Source organism: Cololabis saira, chromosome 17 (genome assembly GCF_033807715.1).
Source record: "Cololabis saira isolate AMF1-May2022 chromosome 17, fColSai1.1, whole genome shotgun sequence".
Classification (NCBI taxonomy): Eukaryota; Metazoa; Chordata; class Actinopteri; order Beloniformes; family Belonidae; genus Cololabis; species Cololabis saira.
In genome coordinates, this window is record NC_084603.1 from 1,474,758 (window position 1) to 1,497,664 (window position 22,907).

The following is a 22,907-nucleotide window of genomic DNA, read 5'->3' on the forward strand; positions in this document are numbered from 1 at the left end:
CTAGCAGCTCTGTTAGCAGCTCTGTTAGCAGCTGTTAGCAGCTCTGTTAGCAGCTCTGCTAGCAGCTCTGTGCTGCAGTACCGGGTCTGGCCACACGGGGGCGACTGCTCCTCCTGCTCTTGTAATAACCTGTAATACCACTCTACCCCACCAGGGGCCGCTGGAGAAACAATCAGATAAGTTTAGTTTTGGTTTTAAGTTGTTAGAAAAGTGAAAACAACTCAAACTCGGATCAGTTTAGTTTCTAAAACCTTTAAAGTGGATTCTTGGTGTTTTATTAGATTAATTTCCTGGTTTTACTCAGCGAGGCGACTGGTGATGGGCGGGTTTAACGGAGGATCTGCAGCCACATCTTTGTTTTCTTTACTTTAAACTGAAACCTGTTACAAATGTGACGCGTCATCGACGGCGTCGTCACGGTTACGGCTGCAGTTCAGGTTAAAGGCCAAAAACGTCGAGGGTTTGGGTTAAAACGGGTCAAAAACCTGACGTTTGCACAAATATTTAAAGCTTTAATCGCAACTGAAGTTGTTTCTGACCAAAACTAATATTCTTCTTTGTAATTAATCATGTTTACACTTTAGTTAATGATGATTTAGGGGCGGAGTCAGGTTTCATCCAATCAAACTCTTCCTCTCTGGTGGTGGGCGGAGCCTGATCCACGATCAGACCAATCAGAGCAGGCCTGGTTTTGTGGGCGGAGTCAGCGACGGCATTACACCGTGATGCCTGATGGGAAATTTTAAGCCTTTTTCATTATTAGTTAAAGAGGAAATAGAAAAGACAGCGGCCTTCAAAATAAAAGCTCCCAACTTCTAGCAGCGCGGCTCCTGACTCCGCCCACACTCTGCTCTGATTGGTTGTTCTGGTCTGAGTGCAGGTGAGGCTCCGCCCTCGACTGAAGGTCGTCTAGAGGTCACCTGGAGGTCGTTTCAGTCCAAGGATTTAACTTCATGTCAAGTTCTATGGGCTCAAATTAATGCCATAAGTATTTTGTATCTGTAAATAAATTTTGTACTTGTAGAAATATTTTGTGCGTGTGCAAAAAATATTTGTAATTGCAAAACATATTTGTACTTCTAGATACAAAGCTACAAACTTTTTTTCAAAAGCTACAAACTTTTTTTACAACTACGAGTTATGGCACTGTTTTGACGTGCCAAAAATAAGAGCCAATCAGATCTTTGGCACAGGTTTCAAAGCGTTTCTGGAGAGCCAATCAGCACATTGCATCGCCTACTGACGACGCCGCCATATTGGATGTTCAAGACTGGGCTGCAAACCAATACAAAAATATTTTTTGCAAGTACAAATATTTTTTGCACACGCACAAAATATTTCTACAAGTACAAAATGTATTTACAGATACAAAATACTTATGGCATTAATTTGAGCCCATAAAGTTCTCGATGGTAAACGACGTTTTCCATCGTTTTAAACGTCAAAAAGCCCCAGAATCCTCGGCTCTGACCTTTCCGGACAAAAAGAGAGAAATCTGCCGCAGATGTTTGTTTTATTTTCCTGAACTTTAATCTTATGAATGTAATATGTTTACGGGACCTCGCACAATGACCTTTGACCTTTCTCTCATTTCTCTGAACGCTCAGGAGCTTTTCAGGGTCGACTATGCAAAGATGGGGGGAATAAACACTTTATCTGAAGCTGCTCTGCTTCTGTCGAGGGTTTTTACGGCTTTTTGTTAAAACAAGTGAAATAAAGCACAAAATAAAGACGTCTCTTTGTTTCTGTCGTCATTTCAAACCTCAGTGACTCAGTTCGGTGTTTCTGGTTCCCGTTCACCAGGAAACATCATTAAAGTCGTCAAGGCTTCACGCAGGGAAATAAAACTTGTTCCAGCAGAGTTCAGAGTTTGAATAATTAACTAAAGTAGCGTCCCGTATTGAGCTGAAAGAGACGCACTTTGTCCCGTTTTACTGAGTCAGAAAATAGTCATAAAGTTCCAAAGGAAAATGTCATTGAGCTGTTGAGTTTATAAGTTCTGTTTTCCTGTTTTATTCCAACTGCAGCTACAGTTCTACCTTTGAGGCTTAAATATGTTTACGAGTTTATACAGACTTTCTGTTTGCACTTTTGTTATTGCACTAAAAATGTGCACTATTACAGGATGGATGTTCTGCTTTCTTTCTATTGTTTTATATTAATTTATACTATTTTAAAGGAGCTTGAGGCTCCTTTTAAGAAATGAGACTCTCTAGCGCCACCCTTCACCACGACGGCCGTTGGGGGTACTGCAGCCAACAGTGAAGCCGGCACGGGAGAACGTGGAGAACGTGCATGCAGCGTCATGTGACGTCACATCCGCAGCCCAGCGCGGGAAATTCAGGACCGAATTGCAGCACATTTTGCAGCAACAGCCTGTTCAAGGCAAAGGAGAGATACACTAGAGGAATCATTCTTTTTGGTTTGGAACGCTTCATCTGACATTATTACTAGAAAACTTAAAATGTATATGGATTTTTTTCATAAATCCTGCCTCAATCCGGCCTCAAGCTCCTTTAAGTTAAGCAGGACAGGTTTCTGTTTAAGAAAGATACTTATTTTATTCAGTTCATTTTGTTATTTTGTATTAAAGTGAATTGCTGGATAATAATTAGTTTTCCATGTTCATGTCATTCAGAAATATTAATCTAATTCAATTCAGGTTTGTACGACGGAGAATTAGGGCCAAACTAAGATTTAAAAAAAAAATGAAATTACGAGAATAAAGTCATAATATAATGAGAATAAAGTCGTAATAGAATAAAGTCGTAACATTACAAAAATAAAGTGGTAATTTATGAGAAAAATGAGGAATATTGAGCATCTTGTAAAGTTATATTTATATATTATATTATATATTATGACTTTATTCTCACAACATTATGACTTTATTCTGGTAATTCTAGGACTTCATTTTTGTAATTTCCATTTTTTTTTTTGTCTTAGTTTGGCCCTAATACTAATACTTATACCTAATACTAATACTAAAACTCCGTCGTAGGTTTGAGTCAAATAGTTAAAAAAATCATTTCACTCACAAAAAAGGGATAAAAATTCACCAGGAGTCAAGGAAACCGAGACCAGAGAGACCAGCTGATTTCCTCACATTTAACAACAAACATGTTCATGTTTGATTAATAATTAGTTCAAAATCAAAGCATCGTCTTCTGTTTCTCTAATTTTCAGTTTTCTTTGACTAAAAATCTCCATCAGCAAAATAAAAGAATTACAACAAACTGGAACTCGTGTCAGAGAAACTTCTGGTGAATCTAAATCTATCGATGAAACTGAGACTCATGTTTTTATTTCGCTCACCGCTGATGTTTTTACTCTTTCCTCTTTTGGGTAATTTTTATCTGGAGTTGAGACTAATAAATAAAACTATAAAATGTCCAGTCAGCGCTTTAACAGCCTCTGAGTCTCCAGTGTTTCAGTCTCTGAGCGGCTGCTCCAGTTAAAAGTGATTGAAGGAAGTAAAAACCCCTGCAGTTTATTTATTTGTCATTTAAAATTTAATTCCTTGAATTTTTTCTTAAATAAATTAATTAATTAAATAAAAAATAAATATATTATTAAATAGATTATTCCAAAATAATTATTTATATATTAAATACATATTTTAGAAAGGAAAAATTAACTATGATGTTCAGATTATACTGGAAATAATTCAGATAGATTTAAATGAATGACAGTTTTTAACTTATTTAGTTTTTAAATTATTTTACTGAAGAATCTGAATTTATTTTTTGCTATTTTTTTCTTCGTTATCTTCATAAAACTTTTTTTTATTTTTATTATTGAACACAATTTATAATCAAGAACACACATTTATACAAACTGCTAGTGGAGGAAATACAATACTAGATAAGAAAATAAAACATATTTTGGGAGGAATCATGAACAAGAGACACAAACAATAAGCTAAACATTAGTCAAATTAATAACAAAAACAGTAAGGCATTTTAAGGCAAATAGCATCGACATTTCAGAAAGAGATTAAAATAAAAGATACTTTGATATATCAGCTAATAATATATTATATTTTTTGCAGTTATTTGACTTAATTTTTTTTATAGAGACAAAAAAACGTTTGAAATCATTTAAAAACATTGGAAAGAGGCTTCATTTTTCTCCACTTGCAACAGTTTATATGATATTTAGCCAGTAAGAGAATGACATTTAACAAAGAGAAACACTGATTTGTCAATTGTCAATAAAAAATAATATTAGCAATTTAAAATTTTTGGAATTTAGGTTATTTTTAAAGATAGCCGATTTCTATTTATGGGTTTGCTATTATATACGTATATTTTGGAGTGAATAATTATGCTGTTGTTTTCTCTTGTTTTATTTGCTTAATACTTAAATATAATGTGTATAAATGTTGTATGCAGCTGAAAAAGGGAAAAGAAAGAAGAAAATGTATTTAGTATATTGTTGTTGAAAAATAAATAAAAATTAACAGAAAAAAAGATAGCCCATTTCTAATATTCATCTAACTCTTAAAACTGAAATGTGATTCTTTTTCTTCTTTTATAACCGCGAACATGTCTTTTATTTGTTGATGTCGTCACTGGCGGGGGGCGGGGCTTGTCTCCTCCCGCAGCCAATCAGCGCGCTGCTTTCAAACACGTGGCTCCGGAATTCCCCTCCAGCTCCGGGGCTTTCCGACCCGACTGACAGGCTGCGGTCGCCATGACAACGAGGTCAAGCGTAGTGCAGAGGGCGAGGAGAAGCTTCCGGTTCAGCCTTCAAAATAAACGTGGCGTTTATTGCAGCGAGAACTTAAAGGACTTTTACGTTTGCACATTTGTGGACTTCTTTTGAACTTTCAGGTTAAATTTAAAGCTTTAATCGCAGCTGAAGTTGTTTCTGACTAAAACTAATATATTTTTGTGCAAATAATAATGTTTACACTTTAATTCCTGTAGTTTGTCCAGTTGAAGTCTGAAGGATCGTTTTTTACACAAGAGACAGCACAAATTTACGAGTATTAGGGCCAAACTAAGACAAAAAAATTACGAGAATAAAGTCGTAATATAATGAGAATAAAGTCATAATATAATGAGAATAAAGTCGTAAAATTACGAGAATAAAGTCATAATATTACGAGAATAAAGTCATAATATTACGAGAATAAAGTCATAATATAATGAGAATAAAGTCGTAATATTAAATATATTATAAATATATAAATCTAACTTCACAAGATGCTCAATATTCCTAATTTTAACACAGGGAGAAGATGCTCTTCCTGTTAGAGTTCTCATAAATTGCCACTTTATTTTCATAATATTACGACTTTATTCTCATAAATTACGACTTTATTCTCGTAATGTTTTGACTTTATTCTCATAATATTACGACTTTATTCTATTACGACTTTATTCTCGCAACATTACGACTTTATTCTGGTAAATTTACGACTTTATTCTCATTATATTATGACTTTATTCTCGTAATTTCCAATTTTTTTTGTCTTAGTTTGGCCCTAATACTCCGTCGTACAATTTCATATTAAATTCTGATTAAAATAAATTAACATGAGGTGGGTTTTTTTTGTAATTTAAATTTGTATTGAATTTTCACACATTTATAGACAAAAACAATAGTGAAAACACTGACATGTAAGAATAACAATAATAACAGTAACAGTCTGGAGATGAAACTGTTTCATTAATTCTTCCATGAAGCTTCAGTTCAATCGGTGTCACGTTGTCTCAGATAATTGTTCCATTTAAATACGTTTTCTCTCATTCTCAGTATGAATGTCATGTTTTCCACGGCCTGGATTTCCTTCACAAACAAACGCCTTCACATTCAGACGGTTCCTGTTACGGCTTTATTCTTTCTGCTAGTAGCACTTTAGTGTTTTTTCATTCTAACTTTCTCAAACACACATCCCTGGACGGTGTTTGGTTTTTAAGACCGAATAACATTTTTAAGGACTAGGTTAACATTTTGCCAATACTATGGAGCTAGAACAGTCTCATAATTCACAAATGCACAGGACAAGTTTTACAAATGCACGGACCGATTTGCAAATACACACACAGTTTCACACGTGCACAGATCCTTCCGTGTTAAAAAAAACCTATTTGTGGATCTAGTCACGTCAGGGGAGTCTCAAAACTCACACACAAATCCAGTGCAACTCACAGACAAAAAAACATTTGTAAATCAGGTTATATTTGTGTGTGCATCAAAAATACATTTGTGTATCTTGTCCTACGCACGTGTGAATTGTTCTGTGCACGTGTGAAACTGTGTGTGTATTTGCAAATCGGTCTGTGCATTTGTAAAACTTGTCCTGTGCATTTGTGAATTATGAGACTGTTCTAGCTCCATACAATACAAACTCATTTTCTTACATTTCCAGATGTGTGTATTAATGTGTTTTTAGCCTAGTGTCCTTATCTTTTAGTGTTTAGAGTTTTTAGTGTTTTAATGGTTTTTATTGCTTGCTTTGAGCCAGTGGCAACGACATTTTGTTCCACTTGTACTTGGACTTTTGGAATGACAATGAAGTGAACCTGGAACCTTGAACCTGGAACCTTGAATATATTGATATAATATAATAATAATAATAATAATAATAATAATAATAATAATAATAATAATAATAATAATAATAATAATAATAATAATAATAATAATAATAAATTGTATTTATAGAGCGCATTTTCACCTGAAGAACAAGTCTCAAAGCGCTTACAATAAAGATTAGAGGAAAAAAAAAAGAAAAATAGAAAATAAAAAGAAAAGAGAAATAAAAAAAAATAAAATAAAATAAAATAAATATATAATATATATACTAGGGGAGTTTTTACTTGTCATTGTTTATGTAATAATTGCTCGGGGGTTTATGTTCATGTTCTGGTTCTGGAAACATCCTGGAGACACTATGTTGGAATAGACGCTATAGAAATAAAACTGAATTGTAACTGAATTGTAATGTAAGTTGCTTTGGATAAAAGCGTCTGCTAAAGTACAGTAGTAATAGTTGTAATAGTTGATGTACATCGTGTCTCACACATATGATCCCTCTCCTCTTGTATTTGATTTTTTAGCTCTGCTTTCCGTTTTGCTTTTATATAAATCGTTGATTCTCTCCTTCTCCCAGTTAAAGTTTGACAGAAAACAGAAATAGACCATTTCTGTTTGCATGATTTGCAGAACATGAAGGGGTTTGTTTTTTTTTTTTGTATAATTGCCCTGTAAAATTGTAAATAGGTTATGTTTATTTTTATTCAAAACTGTCCTTTTTCTTTTCTTTTCTCTCTCTACCTCAAACTGCTGCACCTTAAATGTTTATACTGTTTATTCTGTATCATAGAAATTCCACATTTGTTTTATTGTTTATTCTATTTTATCACCAAAGAGTGAAATTACCGGAGTCAAATTCCTTGTTGGACAATGTTCGACCCTGGCCAATAAAGATGATTCTGATTCTGATTCTGATTCTGATTCTGTTTTACTTTGAAAAGCCCCCCCCGGAAGTGCCGGGTGTCTCCGGTCGGACTTGACGCGGCGACAGTCGGGAGTTTTTCAGCGACTTTTCCAGTTGTGGCAGGTAAAACTCACCTCACGGATCGATACACGGATCAATACCCGGTGGGATCAATAATAACATTAATAATAATCATCAGAACCAGAGGCGGAGCGGAGACATGAGGACTTTAACTCCGTTTATCCAGTAGGAACAAAGTTCATGAACCAGGAAAAAACTAGATAAACTGCTGCAGGAGGTGAGTCAACTACCTTTAAAATCACTTTAATTACCGCTTTAAACACTTTATTTACCACTTTTAAACACTTTATTTCAGAGTTTCAGTCCTAAAACTGGATTTTTATCCGTCAAACGTGAATAAACTCGCTGTTTCTGTTGTGTAACAGGAAGTTTTTGTCGTTTTCTGTAGTTTTTAACCCTTTAACGACTGTTTACCTGCAGTTTCCTGAGTTATCAGAGTATTTATGACTTTATGTAGTAAAACTTGACCTCTATAATAAATAATAACTGAGAAGAACCCGAGTTTTCTCAGGGGAAAGTGCAGGAGGATGAAGAGTTTGTGTTTGGATCCTCCGGGCTTCCGTAGCAGAAACATGGAATTTCCCTCAAAGATCAACGGTTTATTCTGATGATTAAACATGAGAAACTACAGCTTTTCTGTATTTAAATGTGAATTATTCTAATCTTCACACATTCAAACCAGCTACTGAGGCCCAGAGGGTTAAAAGGGAAGAACTAAATATCAATATAATATAATAACAACTCAGAAAACTAACAACAATATTAATTTCTTAGTTTTTAACAGGATTTAACAGAATTTCTACTGAGGCTTGAAATCCTTAAAAGTGCTTGAATTTCAATGTTGTGTTTTCAAGGCCTTAAAAGTGCTTGAATTTTAGTTTTAAGTGCTTGAAAATCTAACTGAAACATGTTCTGATCCAAACTGTTATTTAGAAAATAAGCTCAGAATTAAAAGTTTAAACCAAAACAAAAACCGATCATTTCTTATTTGTTTATCTAATATAATATTCCTCAATAGTGCCGGAAATGTCCTCAAAATAATGATTATAATGATTCTACTGGGGCTTTAAATCCTTGAAAGTGCTTGAATTTCAATGTTGTGTTTTCAAGGCCTGAAAAAGCTTGAATTTTAGTTTAAGTGCTTGAAATTATAACTGTGTCTTTCACCAAATTGGGATCAGACTGTATAGTTTAGTTATTACAAGGAGAAATAAAATCAGTAAGATGAAACATAACTAGATGTTTACAGCTCGATACAATGAACATAATTGTGATAAAAAGTGGAAAAAATAATTCTGAGTATAAATATTCCTGTAGATATTTTACCCCAGTGATTAAGGTTCTTGAAGATTTAGAAAATGACCCTTGAAAGTTCTTGAAAAGTGCTTGAATTTGACCTTGAAAAATGTGTAGGATTCCTGATTAATCTGCTGGTTTAGTTTCATATTTACGTCAGTAAAACCAGACGGAGGAAAAGCAGCTGGTTCTGATGTTTAACAGCAAAGTTTCAGAGTTTAAGCTCCGGAAAGAACAGTTTTTCCTTATTTGAATGTGTTAAAATCAGGTTTTTAAACCAGAACCTAAACCAGTTAGTTAGTTAGTTAGTTAGTTAGTTAGTTAGTTAGTTAGTTACCGTATTGGCCCGAATATAAGACGGTGTTTTTTGCATTGAAATAAGACTTAAAAAGTGGGGGTCGTCTTAGATTCGGGGTCTAGACGTTATACCCATCACAACACTAGATGGCGCCAGATATCTTTAAAGCGAATGCTGAACTTAACTCCCCAAGCCAAAGCGAACCCCTGTCACGAAGAAGAAAAATAAAAAATAGCGATAAAAAGGAAAAGAGAAGAAAATAATAGAAGAGATAACAGAAAATGGAGAAAGGTAGCGACAATCTGGAGAAAATCTGGTTGAAGATCGGCAGGTGAACCGGCAGCTGAGGAGAAGTTATGATGCAAACTTCAAGATGATGATTTGAATGAGGCAAAATAACAGGCTTTTTCTCTTGAATATATTATTATAATCATTTGTTTCAGATGTACTGCAATTATTTTCTGTATAAAAATTGAATTTGGTGTTCAAAAAGTCTTTTTTCAAACTTAAGTCTTGAAAAAGAGGGGGTCGTCTTATAATCAGGGTCGTCTTATATTCGGGCCAATACGGTAGTTAGTATTTATTCCGTTCAATAACAAACATAAAAATCAACAAACAAGATAACAAACATCCACAGGTTTTTCTTTGGTCAACATTGTGATTATTTTGACAGAAAAAGTCTGGACTTGAAGCAGAAAGATGATCTTGCCCTTTTAACAGGATAGAAGATACAAAAAGAACAAATGAAGTATCATGAAGCTACACAAAATGATGATGATGATGATGATGATGATAATAATAATAGCTCTGAAAACTGAAAGTGAAAAGATGCTAAGGAAAACGACAAAACCAATTTAGGTTGTTATTTCATCTCATACATGTGTACATTCTTCTTTGTTTGCTTATTGTGCTCCATTACCGTTGCTTTGAATAATATCTTGTATGCTTTTATTGAACCAGAACTTAAACCAGGACCTTAAACCAGAACTTAAACCAGGACTTAACGTGTTCCATCGGGACCAAACGTACCAAAGTTAAAGAGAAACTAGAAGAGAAAATACATTTTATTTTATACTTTTTTTACTTAAATGTTTGAAGGAAAACTCCACTCTGTGCTGCTTTAATTTCGTTGTATTCATGTACAATGATGATAAGAGTCTGAAGTGTGAAGTATTTAGTAGTTTTGTTTCAGACGGGTATTTGACCCTCCGGGCCTCCGTAGCTGGTTCTGACTGAAACTGATCAACACTGAGTTCTTTAACTTATTAAATGTGTAAAGTTTGAATATTTTAGTCACGTTAAGAAGAAACTAGAAGAAATCAGGACTTCGGGGCCAAAACACAACAAAACCCAACAAATCAAACTTTATTTCCAGCACTTTTATAAAACCCCCCTCGCCCCGTTAGTCTCGGCCCGTTAGCCTCGGCCCGTTAGCCTCGGCCCGTTAGTCTCGGCCCGTTAGCCTCGGCCCGTTAGCCTCGGCCCGTTAGCCTCGGCCCGTTAGCCTCGGCCCGTTAGCCTCGGCCCGTTAGCCTCGGCCCATTAGCCTCGGCCCGTTAGCCTCGGCCCGTTAGCCTCGCCCCGTTAGCCTCGGCCCGTTAGCATCGGCCGCTAGAATAGAATAGAATACAATGGAATGGAATTGAATAGAATAAACTTTATTGATCCCCCAGAAGGGTAATTCACTTGTGCAGCAGCAAACACACACACACTCAACAATTTATACAAAATATACATGAAAGTATGAAAAGGTATAAAAAAGTATATCCTAAAAAAAAACAACCAATAAATAGCTAAGTAATTAAAAAGAGCAATATAAAAAAAATGAGCAATGTACAAAAGAAATATGTGCAAAGAGACAAAAATACCAGTGATGCATTTAGAGTCAAGTCAAATTTGATCTGTACAGCACATAAACAAACGGTTGAGCCGCAACCAAAATGCTTCACAGAAAGTGCTTAATGCTAAAAGTGAAGACTTTCTAGCGTCTACAAATGCAGAAATGTTCATATCCTTCATTCCATTTATGAAGTGATTAGTCTCCTCCTGGTCTTGTGTTTCTCTGTGTTTATAAGAACTTCCTGGAAAAAAGGGAAAAAAAGAGGAAAAAAAGATGAAAAAAGAGACGAAAAAAGGAAAAAAAGAGATGAAAAAATGAAAAAAGAGGAAAAAAATATGAAAAAAGATGAAAAAAGACAGAGGAAAAAAAGAGGAAGAAAGAGGGAAAAAAGAGAAAAAAATTATGAAAAAAAGAGGAAAAAAAGGAAAAAAGATGAAAAAAAGAAAGAGGAAAAAATATGAAAAAAGAGAAAAAAAAGAGGAAGAAAGATGAAAAAAGAGGAAAAAAATAGAAAAAACTCTGTGTTTATAAGAACTTCCTGGACTCAAAAGACCAGGATTCCTTGTGAACAGAGCATGTGCAGAAAACAAATTCCTGTTCCGTTTGATGGGGATATTCCGTTAGGATAAACATGACCAAATATTCAGTTAGAAAAGGAGTAACCCTGGGGTCATATTTGGGTTTTTAAAAAACAGAATATGAGCAAATTCTGGTTATTCCAAAGGGTTATTGGTGTTTACATGGCCGTGTAACCGGGTTATTGATCATATTCCGGTTTTAAAAGGGTTATTGATGCTGGAAACACAGTCAGTGACATCATCGTTGTTTAACGTTGGTTCTTTGTTTTCCTGAACATAAATGTTCCTCTTAGTTCATATTTCTAACTCTGCTTTGGAAGAGTTTCTGAATGCTGTCAGGAAGTGTTTTATTGTTGATTTTAAAGATAAATTGCACTGTTTAAGGTCCACTAGATCTCTGAATTTAAGCACATTTGAATTCCTGAATAATCTATTAGTTGGTTCTGGATAACGTGCTTTGTTTAAACTCTAATGGCTCTTTTTTGTGAGATTAAAATTGGGTCTGTGATTGTTTTGTATGTATTTCCCCAGATTTCCTCACAATAAGTGATGAATGGGACGATGAAGCAACTGTATAAAATATTCAGGGAGTGATGAGTGAGGATTTCCTGGTTCTGATAAATATTCCCATTGATTTAGAAACCTCCCTGTCCTGCATGTTTTAGATGTTTCCTGCACCAACACACCTGATTCTAATTAATAGTCCTTGTTAGCTTGTGACCAAGGTCTGCACAGCTCTGTTGATGACACAGGTACTTTTATCACGGTGTGCTGAAGCAGGAAACATCTAAAACATGCAGGACAGGGGGGCCGAGGACCGGAATTGAAAACCCCTGATTTAAATGATCAACATGTGGCTTCCAGCACAATTTATGGTCAATAACAACACCAAAAAAAAAAAAAAAAAAAAAAAAAAATATATATATATATATATATATATATTAGTGCTGGGTGATATGGACCAAAAGTCATATCTCCATATTTTCTAGCTGAATGTTGATACTCGATATATATCGATATTTTTTCTGTGCCATAATTGGGGTTTCCCCCAAAGCATTATAGCATAGCATCTCTGTTAGCATCTCTGTTAGCATCTCTGTTAGCATCTCTGTTAGCATCTCTGTTAGCATCTCTGTTAGCTTCATTTTTTCTGATCAAACCCTTAAAAAAACAGTCAGTTTTAATACAAAGCCTCGTGCCAAATGTCACACAGGTTCCTTTATTAACAGAGGTCTGCACAATATCAACATGTATAAAACAAATGAGATAAAAATAAACTGCCTGCATATATAGAATAAAAATGCTTCTTGAATAAAATAAAACAAATATCTCTTTCCTGCATAACAATTAAATTAAAATACACTGTTAACATTAATACAATGTAGACAGTAACAGGCAGACTTTTCCACTGAGGTTGACAGTTGTGAAAATAACAAAACATTTGTGACAATCTCAAATAAAACATTCAAGTCAATTTGTCACAAAATAAGCTATATCAAAATAAAAAAAAATGTAAAAAAAAAAGATTTTTTTTTTTAAATCGATATATCGCGTTTGAAAATATATCGATATATATTAAAATCTCGATATATCGCCCAGCCCCAGATCTCCAGGTGGTGCTTTCAGAAAAACAGTTATTGCACTTGAGTGACTAGAGTTGGTTGTTGTAGAATCTGATTCTGGTCCCGGCTGGTCCGTGTGCCCCGGTGCATGCTGGGAGTTTCCACAGACAGGTGACTCGGCGGTGACGCCTTGTTGTCTGACTGGAAGTCCAGGATCTTCCCTGGACGGGGAGGAGGAGGGGGGGTTTCTGGTGGGGGGGAGGAGGGGTTAGGGGGGGGTTTCCCCTGGAGGGGTTTCCCCGCCGAGGCTCCGCCCCCTGACTAACTCCTGATGTAATCTGCAGGAAAATCCCTGAAGAAGAAGAAGAGAAGACCACGCCCCCCTCCTCTTCATCCTTCTCTTCATCATGGCGGGAGCTCTGAGGTTGGTGACCTTTGACCTTTGACCTGCTCAAACCAAGATCAGAGCCAGTAACAGTTCTCCCAGCCAACTCTGATCAAAATACATGTTTCACATAAACACATTCCAAAAAATTTGATGAGAAAAGGTATAAATATAAACATGATTAATTAGATGTTGACTTGTGTTCAGCCTTTATTTTTTTTTCTGATTAAAACAGTAAAAATAAACTTTTGAAACAAAGTTTCAGGGATCGAGTCCCGGGACGTGATTAATGTTCTGGTTCCGACAGATTGATCTGCCTTTGGACATTTTTAAACTAAAAACTCATCTCTTTGGTCTGGCTTTTATGTAGCATCACATTTTATAGTTTTATTCTGTTTAACATTTTTAAAGGTATTTCTTTTGTTTATTTATCTATTTATTTAAATGTTTTTATTATTATATTTTATTGTTGTGGACCGATTATTATTGTGGGCGCAGGCAGGTGGAAGCAGCAACGGGATGACCGGGGATGGGGGGGGGGCCGGGAACACAGGCCAGAACGCAGCTCCCGAGGCTCCGGCCTGCAAACATGCACAAAAGAGAAAAAAGGGGGGCCGGCACAAGAAACTACAGGAACGATGGACAAAAACGATAGCTATGAGATACTTATAATAATAAAAATGGTAATGGAGAAGAGAGGCAGGGAAGAGGAGAGGAGAAGAAGGGTGAGAGGCACCGCCCAGCGGATCATGTCCCCCCTGCAGCATAGGCCTATAGCAGCATATCTACCACCAAGCTATATTTGAGACTAACTATTATAGTCTTGTTCTATACACGAATCCGGCGACCGGTTTGTGTGCGCCGCCATCTTGCGGCGGCGCCATCGCTGCGGTGGCAGGTGTCAATCTGCCACCGCAGCGCTGTTATTGTAACCTGCCGCTCTACAGCATCATTATAGCTGGATTGATGATGTTAGACAGTGGCCTTCCATAAATAATGAAGGTATCTTAAATTAATGCTGATGTTAATTTATAAATAATGATTTGTTTGAGTGATAAGCAGGAAAGAATAGAGGAATAGGGAGATAAGGGAGTGTATGATTAAACACTGTAATATAGCATACGTTACGTGTGACGTTAGCAGCGCGAAATGTAATCATTATGGAAAGGCTACGTGATTAAAAGAAACAACAACAACAACACCTGTTTATGTTTTGTTTTATTTTAGGTATCCAAGAATATTTTATTGATCGCCTGGCGTCCGATGACCAAAAAAAAACGCAATTACAGGTCTCTAATTGAAGGGCAGAACTATCTCAGCTCCGGATGATACATAATACATACATACATAGCCCCAATCTGCAGATAAAACTAGTTTGTTGAGGAAAAAATATCAACTCTATTTGTAGCTGCAGAAGAAAAAAATAATCTCACGAGGAAAAGAAAAATATTGCTCACGCCATCGGAGCCTCTTCAGCATAAAAAAAAAGAAAAGAGAAGTAAGAGTAATAAAAAATATGTACTGTATGTTGTTATATTATACTAATTTATTGAAACACATGGCGAGTCAAACATTTACCAAAGCAGCTGCCAAACACTCCTAAACAAGGTAGTAACGTGGGTTGTGCAGAACTGCGGCAGTAAATCCTCATCGGAGCTTCATTCTTTAGTAGTGATTTTCACATGGATCCAGACCGTTAATAATCATTATTTTCTCCATATACCGCTCCCTGGCTTCCTTGTTTAAGGTATCCAGGTAAATTCCAGTTCCTTTTCCAGCAGTTTAACATCTTTTTTTTGCGTTCCGTCTGTTCACTTGGTGAAACAGAAAAGTAGTTTTGAAAGTCCCTCCCGTCTTCATTCACTATCAAAACAAATGCACGTGACGGGACAGGAGTTTTCCGATGATACAAATACATTAAGAGAGCCTGGCAGGGAGCGGAGTAATACATCCATGGGAGCGGGGCATGGATCTATATACGTATATATGTTTATGGGCTGGAGCGGAGGAGCGGAGCCGCCACCGCAGTAATGGCGGCCGCTCGACTTCCGGGTTTTGCTGGATTCGTGTATAGCTGCAACTATGACTACTGACTCTAACACACTAGAGTTTACACTACCTAGAGATTTACCAACACCAGATAGAGGTTTACTAAACACTAACTATAGGCTTTACTAAACAGAAAGGTTTTAAGTTTAGTTTTAAAGGTGGAGGTGGTGTCAGCCCCCTTAACCCAGATTGGAAGTTGGTTCCATAGTAATGGTGCCTGATAGCAGAACGCCCGCCCTCCAAATCTACATTTAGATACTCTAGGAACTACGAGTAAACCTGCACTCTGAGAACGGAGAGCTCTGCCAGGAACATAAGGCACTATCAGGTCTTGTAAATACTGCAGAGCTTTATACGCAAGTAATACAATTTTAAATTGGATTCTGAATTTTACGGGTAACCAATGGAGCGACGCTAACACTGGAGAGACGTGGTCCCTCCTGCTAATTCCTGTCAGTACTCGTGCTGCTGAATTCTGGATCAGCTGGAGCCTATTCAGCAAATTACTTGGACATCCTGCTAACAACACATTACAGTAATCCAGTCTAGAAGATACAAACGCATGAACTAGTTTTTCCGCATCCCTTTGCGAGAGGATTTTCCTAATCTTTGCAATATTATGGAGACGGAAAAAGGCTATTTTACAAACCTGATTAACATATGGTTTAAACGACAAATCCTGATGGAAAATAACACCAAGGTTTCTCACAGTTGCACTGGAAGCCATCGCAACACCATCTAATCCCTTCCTAAGATGCTCTGGACCAAGAATGATAACCTCTGTTTTATCTGAATTTAAAAGCAAGAAATTTCTGGACATCCAGTCCTTGATGTCCCTAAGACATGCCTGAAGTTTAACTAACGGTTCTGTTTCATCCGGCTTCATAGACAAGTAGAGCTGCGTATCATCAGCATAGCAATGAAAGTGTATGCCGTGATTCTGGATTATACTTCCCAATGGCTGCATGTATAAACTGAACAAGATTGGCCCTAGCACTGAACCCTGCGGAACACCATAACATAAGGACCTGCAGGTCTGGACCTGGACCCTAGTGGTCCATAGAGGACCTGTTGTGGTCCCCGTTGCCGTGGTGACGTGTCTCTTCACAGAAACGGTGGTGAAACCACCTCTGTAGATTCCTCAGACTTCCCCGTCATGCAGATCAGGCCTCGCTCCCGCGCCGCCGCCTGATTGGCCGGTGACGTCAGGGGGCCGCCCCACCAGGGGACGTTTCCATCAGACCAGTCTGACTCAGACGCCGAGAGTCGCTCTGGTAGAAACACTGACAGGAAGTCTGAGAACAAGCAGAGAGGAAGTGAGGAAGCTGCTGGAGCTGCTGCTGCAGGTCTGTTCAGGTCTGTTCAGGTCTACTTCTGACGGGTCGGGGTTCAGGTCTGGGTCTGGGTCTGGGTCTGGATTAGAGTCTGGGTCTGGATTAGAGTCTGGGTCTGGATTAGAGTCTGGATCTGGATCTGGGTCAGGGCTGCAGCTATCGAATATTTTAGTAATCGAGTATTCTACTGAAAATTCCATCCATTAATCGAGTAATCGGATAAAACATATTTTTGTTTAGTTAAAGAGCAATTATAAATGTACATAAGATGTTAGATGTTAATTGACATCACTAAAACTAAATTATATAATACAGTAGGTTCATGGCTGTGCATTTAAAACCCTGAACAAATTCACTGCCTTCAGTCAAATAACTAAGGATCTTACCAAAAAATGTTTTATTTCTAACCTAAAAATGCCGTTACACCTGATAACACACATCACTTATTTGTGTCAAGCATATTTTAAGTTCTAGTTAAGTTTTAAGTTAGTGTCCGATAAGATTTTGAGTTTTGGCAGTGTTCATAATAAAATTCTGAGCCCTGCTGTATTGGAGCAGATTAGCCACCAGCGCTACTTGATGTTTTATCCATCAATGACTACAGAGATAAAACTGAAAACTACCCAGTTAGCTTTATTACGTTTTTATTTTTCACCCTCATCATCTACAGCTCTGTGTTTTTACAGATTAAATGCGTTAGCCGCCTCGACAGTCGTCATAATTAACAGAAACCTAGCCCTCCACAGGGCTAACGTTATGTTAGCAAGGTACCGTAACGTTAATCTCATTAATTGCTACGTTAACTTAATGTTAGCTTGTCTGGGTGACGGTCCTCCCTCTGGGAGTAACAGGGTGTTGGTGGAGAAGCTGCAGCGTTGAGGACGTACTGTTGTGATGCTAGCGCTGGCTATGCTAGCTCTGGCTATGCTAAGGCTGGCTATGCTAAGGCTGGCTATGCTAGCGCTGGCTATGCTAGCTCTGGCTATGCTAGCGCTGGCTATGCTAGCGCTGGCTATGCTAGCACTGTCTTACAGTGATACATGCAACACTGTTGCCTTGGTTCCAGCTGGAAATGCTGCCACACATGGAGAAATTTCTGCTTTGAGCTGCAAAATTAAACGATTTCTCGAAGCAGAGAAGATTCCTCCATCTTTATTTGTAATTGAATTATTCGAGGAATCGTCTCAGCCCTAATCTGGGTCAGAGTCTGGTTCAGGGTCCTGGTCCGGGTGTTAATGTTTTTGTCACTTTGAGTCCAGATTCTTTGGTTTCACTCGGTTCTGGTTCTGGTTGAATGAATGAATTGTCTTTATTTCGGTCTTCTTAACCCTTCTACAAGTTATTTTACAAAACAAAATGAAAAAAGTAAAATAAACATTGCTTTTGCTGAAAAGCTGCAGCTGAAGATTCTACCCTTTTTATCTTTTATCAACTTAAATCTGAAACATTAGCATTAATCCATGAAACCAAACAATGCATAAAGAAGACAAAAAAATAAATAAGACAAAATATAAAATTGACGTTTTACATTCTAGAATGTTTCTGATAATATACTTAATAATTATAGTGTTTAATATTTATTTCCAATATTTTCTTTAATAGTTTTTTTGAACTTGTAGATAGAACTGCACATTTTTGGGTCGTTGTCACAACTATTCCATATTTCTCTCCATCTCTTTTTAATATTAGTTCTTGCCGTCGTTTCCCCCTCAGGTCATAGTTTCTTTTATTTGGAACAAATCCTGAATGCAGTTTGGAAGCAGTTTCTGCTGGGCTTTAAAGGCAAATAAAACAGTTTTCTGCTCTACTATGTATTATAGAGTATTATATAGAGAGTATTATATTTAATAAATAGATTATTTGTTGGTTCAGATCTATTATATAATATAATATATATATTATATAATAGGGTTTGTATTTGTTTTATAGGTGTTACCTACAGAATAAGTCATGTATGGAGTTATGAGTGAGTTAAACATTTCACGGTTCTGTTCAGCTCGTTGTCATAGACGATAGTCAGCATCTTAGCCCCGCCCCCTCTTAGCCCCGCCCCCTCCTGCTGCCGGGGATTCTGGGGGTTTTCCTCCGGCGGCCACTTCCAGGAAGTGACTGTAAACAGAGAGAGGGGGGGGGGAGATCGTCACTGTTTGTTTTGGTGTTTAGGCTCCACACACACACACACACACACACACACACACACACACACACACACGAGGAGACGTGTTTAAACTGTATCTGATCCACTGACTGTGTGTGTGTGTGTGTGTGTGTGTGTGTGTGTGTGTGTGTGTGTGTGTGTGTGTGTGTGTGTGTGTGTGTGTGTGTGTGTGTGTGTGTGTGTGTGTGTGTGTGTGTGTGTGTGTGTGTGTGTGTGTGTGTGTGTGTGTGTGTGTGTTTCCAGGATGACTGAAGCTCAGTTCATCAACTACGACCACGATGTGAGTTTCCTCTTTTATTTACACTTTACTGTCATTAATTAAATTAATTATTTATGAGCATGTTAATACTCTCTTAATTCTTTATTTTTACACTTTTCTTTATTCATAACTTCATTTTGTTGTTTAACCCTAACTCTTTTTTAGTTATTTCTACTTATCTTTTATTGTTTTATTTGTATTATTTAATCTGTGATTATTGTAATAATTATTGTAACTTTATATTTGAGTCTAAAACATGTTTTATTAGAACATGTTTATGACCTTTAACATGTTTTATTAGATCATGTTTAAGACCTTAAACATGTTTTTTTAGAACATGTTTAAGGTTATAAACATGTTTTATTAGAACATGTTTAAGACCTTAAACATGTTTTATTAGAACATGTTTAAGACCTTAAACACATGGGGTGGGCGGTGTCAATGACATCACGATACTTGAGTTACGACACGATATTGCGATATCCAAATTCTACGATTTATTGCGATGTTATACGTAGTTCTGTGAAAACTGTAAGGCTTTTTGCATCTTAAAATCCCAGTTTTACATCAGATTATAATAATTTATGGGTCAAAACAATGTCATTCAAGTTATTCACGCCGATTTATACAAGCTGAAGTTACAAAATATTAGCATATTTTTCATATTATTTACATCACATTAAATTAACAATATTATTTAAGCTCATGTTTACAATAAAGTCGTAATGGATTTACATTCAGTCTGAAACGTGATTTATTGATTAGAATAAATAAACAAATAAATAAATACATTTGTCAAATCAAAGTATTGCGATATATTTCCGTATAAATACATTGCCGTATCGATATATTGCTGTATCAATATATTGCCGTATCGATACATTGCCGTATCGATATATTTCCGTATAAATACATTGCCGTATCGATATATTGCCGTATCGATATATTGCCGTATCGATACATTGCCGTATCGATACATTGCCGTATCGATACATTGCCGTATCGATACATTGCCGTATCGATACATTGCCGTATCGATACATTGTCGTATCGATATATTGCCGTATTGATATATTTCCGTATCGATATATTGCCGTATCGATATATTGCCGTATCGATATATTGCCGTATCGATATATTGCCGTATCGATACATTGCCGTATCGATACATTGCCGTATCGATACATTGCCGTATCGATACATTGCCGTATCGATACATTGCCGTATCGATACATTGCCGTATCGATACATTGCCGTATCGATACATTGCCGTATCGATACATTGCCGTATCGATATATTGCCGTATCGATACATTGTCGTATTGATACATTGCCGTATCGATATATTTCCGTATCGATAACCACCTTCTCCTTGTTTGTTCAGCTGCAGCTCAACCTGATGCCGTTCGACTACATTCCCCCGGTGGAGATAAAGATGGAGCCGTACATACCTGAGACAGGTGAGACACGCCCACCGTGATGTCATCATGATGTCATGATGATGTCACCATGATGTCACCATGATGTCACCATGATGTCACCATGATGTCACCATGATGTCACCATGATGTCACCATGATGTCACCATGATGTCTGCATCTTATGATGACATGATGTCTGAACCTGCATAAATATCTGTTAAGGTGCTATGAGCAGCCAAACCTACAGGGGGCAGTGTAACGAGAAGATAAAGTCATGCTAGCCAATCAGAATCCTGGAAAAAAACATCAACAAATGACACGAGTAACTTCCAGTTACTTCCAAGATGAACCAGAGTCTTTGGTTTGGAGTGACAGAGAAGTGGAGTTACTTTTAAGTGTGACTTTAGAATATAAAACAGGTACAATACAAGAAAATATTGACGGTTACAAACTAATTGTAACCACAGGTGTCACTCATGACGCTGGTGACGTTTCTGTCTCATAATGTGACGTTCTGAAGCCTAAATGTCCGTTTCTCTCCGTTTACAAGCAAACGTGAAGACGGAGGTTTGAAAAATCTCCACTTTGGCTGGAGTTTTCAGAAATGATGGTTTTTGGAGACTTTGAACTTCGTTTTCGTGTAAACGAACGAACAAAACGCATGAAAACACCAGCGTTTTTGATACGTGGAAACGGGGTCTCAGTCAGTTTTGGTTGATGAATTGAACTTTAGTCCCGGGGATTTGGCGTCCATCGGGGACTTTAGTCCACCAGGGACTTTAGTCCATCGGGGACTTTCCCAGGGCCCGGCCTACCTGGAAACAGCAGCAACTCCTGCAACCTGGAGCTGAACTTTCCAGATCTGGGGGGAAAACCAACAGTGAAAGTGTTTTAACCTCTGATTCATAGCAGAGTTCTGTTGTGAGTGTTGTTGACTCCACCTGTGTTTCTGTTGCAGCTCACGGACCGTATATCCAGATCATCGAGGAGCCCAAACAGGTGAGTCCGGACCTGGTTTAGGTCTCCAGGGCTTCAGTCTCTCAAACCCACAGACAGACACTTGGATCTGGTTCTGAATCTTTTTTTAATTTTTATTCTTTATGCCATTCATTAAAAGAAAACAGTTCAATATAATTACAACAAATCTCTTTCCTTGAATGAAAGGGAACAGAAAGAAGTTTATTTTATCTGTCCCTTTTTCCTAAGAAATCACATTTCAATTAATGTAATAATAAAAAACAAAAGAAAAACAAATGACAAATTATGCAGTTTAAAAAAAAATGTAATTAAAAAAAACTACAAAAAGTTATAAAATAACACAAAATAGCTGTCGTCAAACATAAATAGTCGTATTTTTTTTTTATTCAAAAATCTTGGGTTAGCTGAGCAGAAACTTCTCAGGTTCCTGAGAAACGATAAAACCGCAGCTTTTTAGACGGAACATGAGGTAGTTGTTGGTTCATGAGTCACAACGGAGGTGAAACTAATTAAACATGCAGGTTAGAGCTGGAGGCGTTCCCCAGGGAGACGCACTGGGCCCACTCAGCTTTCTGTTTCTACAACAAACATGAAAAACTGAAATACTCCACGTTACATACACATGTAAATTCAATTCAATTCAATTCAATCTTATTTATATAGCATCTATTAAAACAGATGAACTTTCACCTTCTGTTTCTACCACATGAAAAACTGAAATACTCCACGTTACATGAACATGTAAAAGACGTAAAGACAATAAAATAGACAGAAGTTTAATCTGAAAGTAAAAATACAAGAAATTCTAGCTGAAACAGCTAAAATTTGGCTCTATAGCAATCTTAAATAATTTAAGGAAATGCGTCAGTCAAGTCAGAAAATGACTGAAAATCTCCTTTTTCACCTATTTAACTTAGTTTCATAAAGCAGAATGAAACTGTTGAGCTGGTTATCGTAGGTTATGTCTGGTGTAAAGTCCAGCCGAACGTTTAGTTTAGAATGTTTAGTTTAGAATGTTTAGTTTAGAACGTTTATGTTCCTGCGGTGAAACTAAAGTTGTGTCCGTCTCCAGAGGGGGTTCCGGTTCCGGTACGAGTGCGAGGGCCCGTCCCACGGCGGGCTGCCCGGGGCCTCCAGCGAGAAGAACCGGAGGACCTACCCCACCGTGAAGGTGGGTGCCGACCGTTGCTGCGCCGCCGCTGAGCCGCCGAGTTTCCT

At 37.1% G+C, this 22,907-nt stretch overlaps 1 protein-coding gene across 1 annotated transcript in view; it reads left to right on the forward strand.

Annotated features, from left to right (window-relative positions):
* Nucleotides 1-7,530: 7,530 nt before the first annotated feature.
* nfkb2 (nuclear factor of kappa light polypeptide gene enhancer in B-cells 2 (p49/p100)) overlaps nt 7,531-22,907 on the forward strand; it is a 34,228-nt gene continuing 18,851 nt past the window's right edge. The window contains exons 1-6 of the mRNA XM_061745480.1: nt 7,531-7,748; nt 13,450-13,529; nt 19,275-19,311; nt 20,675-20,750; nt 21,670-21,710; nt 22,762-22,860. Coding sequence (XP_061601464.1) covers nt 13,513-13,529; nt 19,275-19,311; nt 20,675-20,750; nt 21,670-21,710; nt 22,762-22,860 — 270 coding nt within the window. The 5' untranslated portion in view covers nt 7,531-7,748; nt 13,450-13,512. The remainder of the gene's footprint in view (nt 7,749-13,449; nt 13,530-19,274; nt 19,312-20,674; nt 20,751-21,669; nt 21,711-22,761; nt 22,861-22,907) is intronic.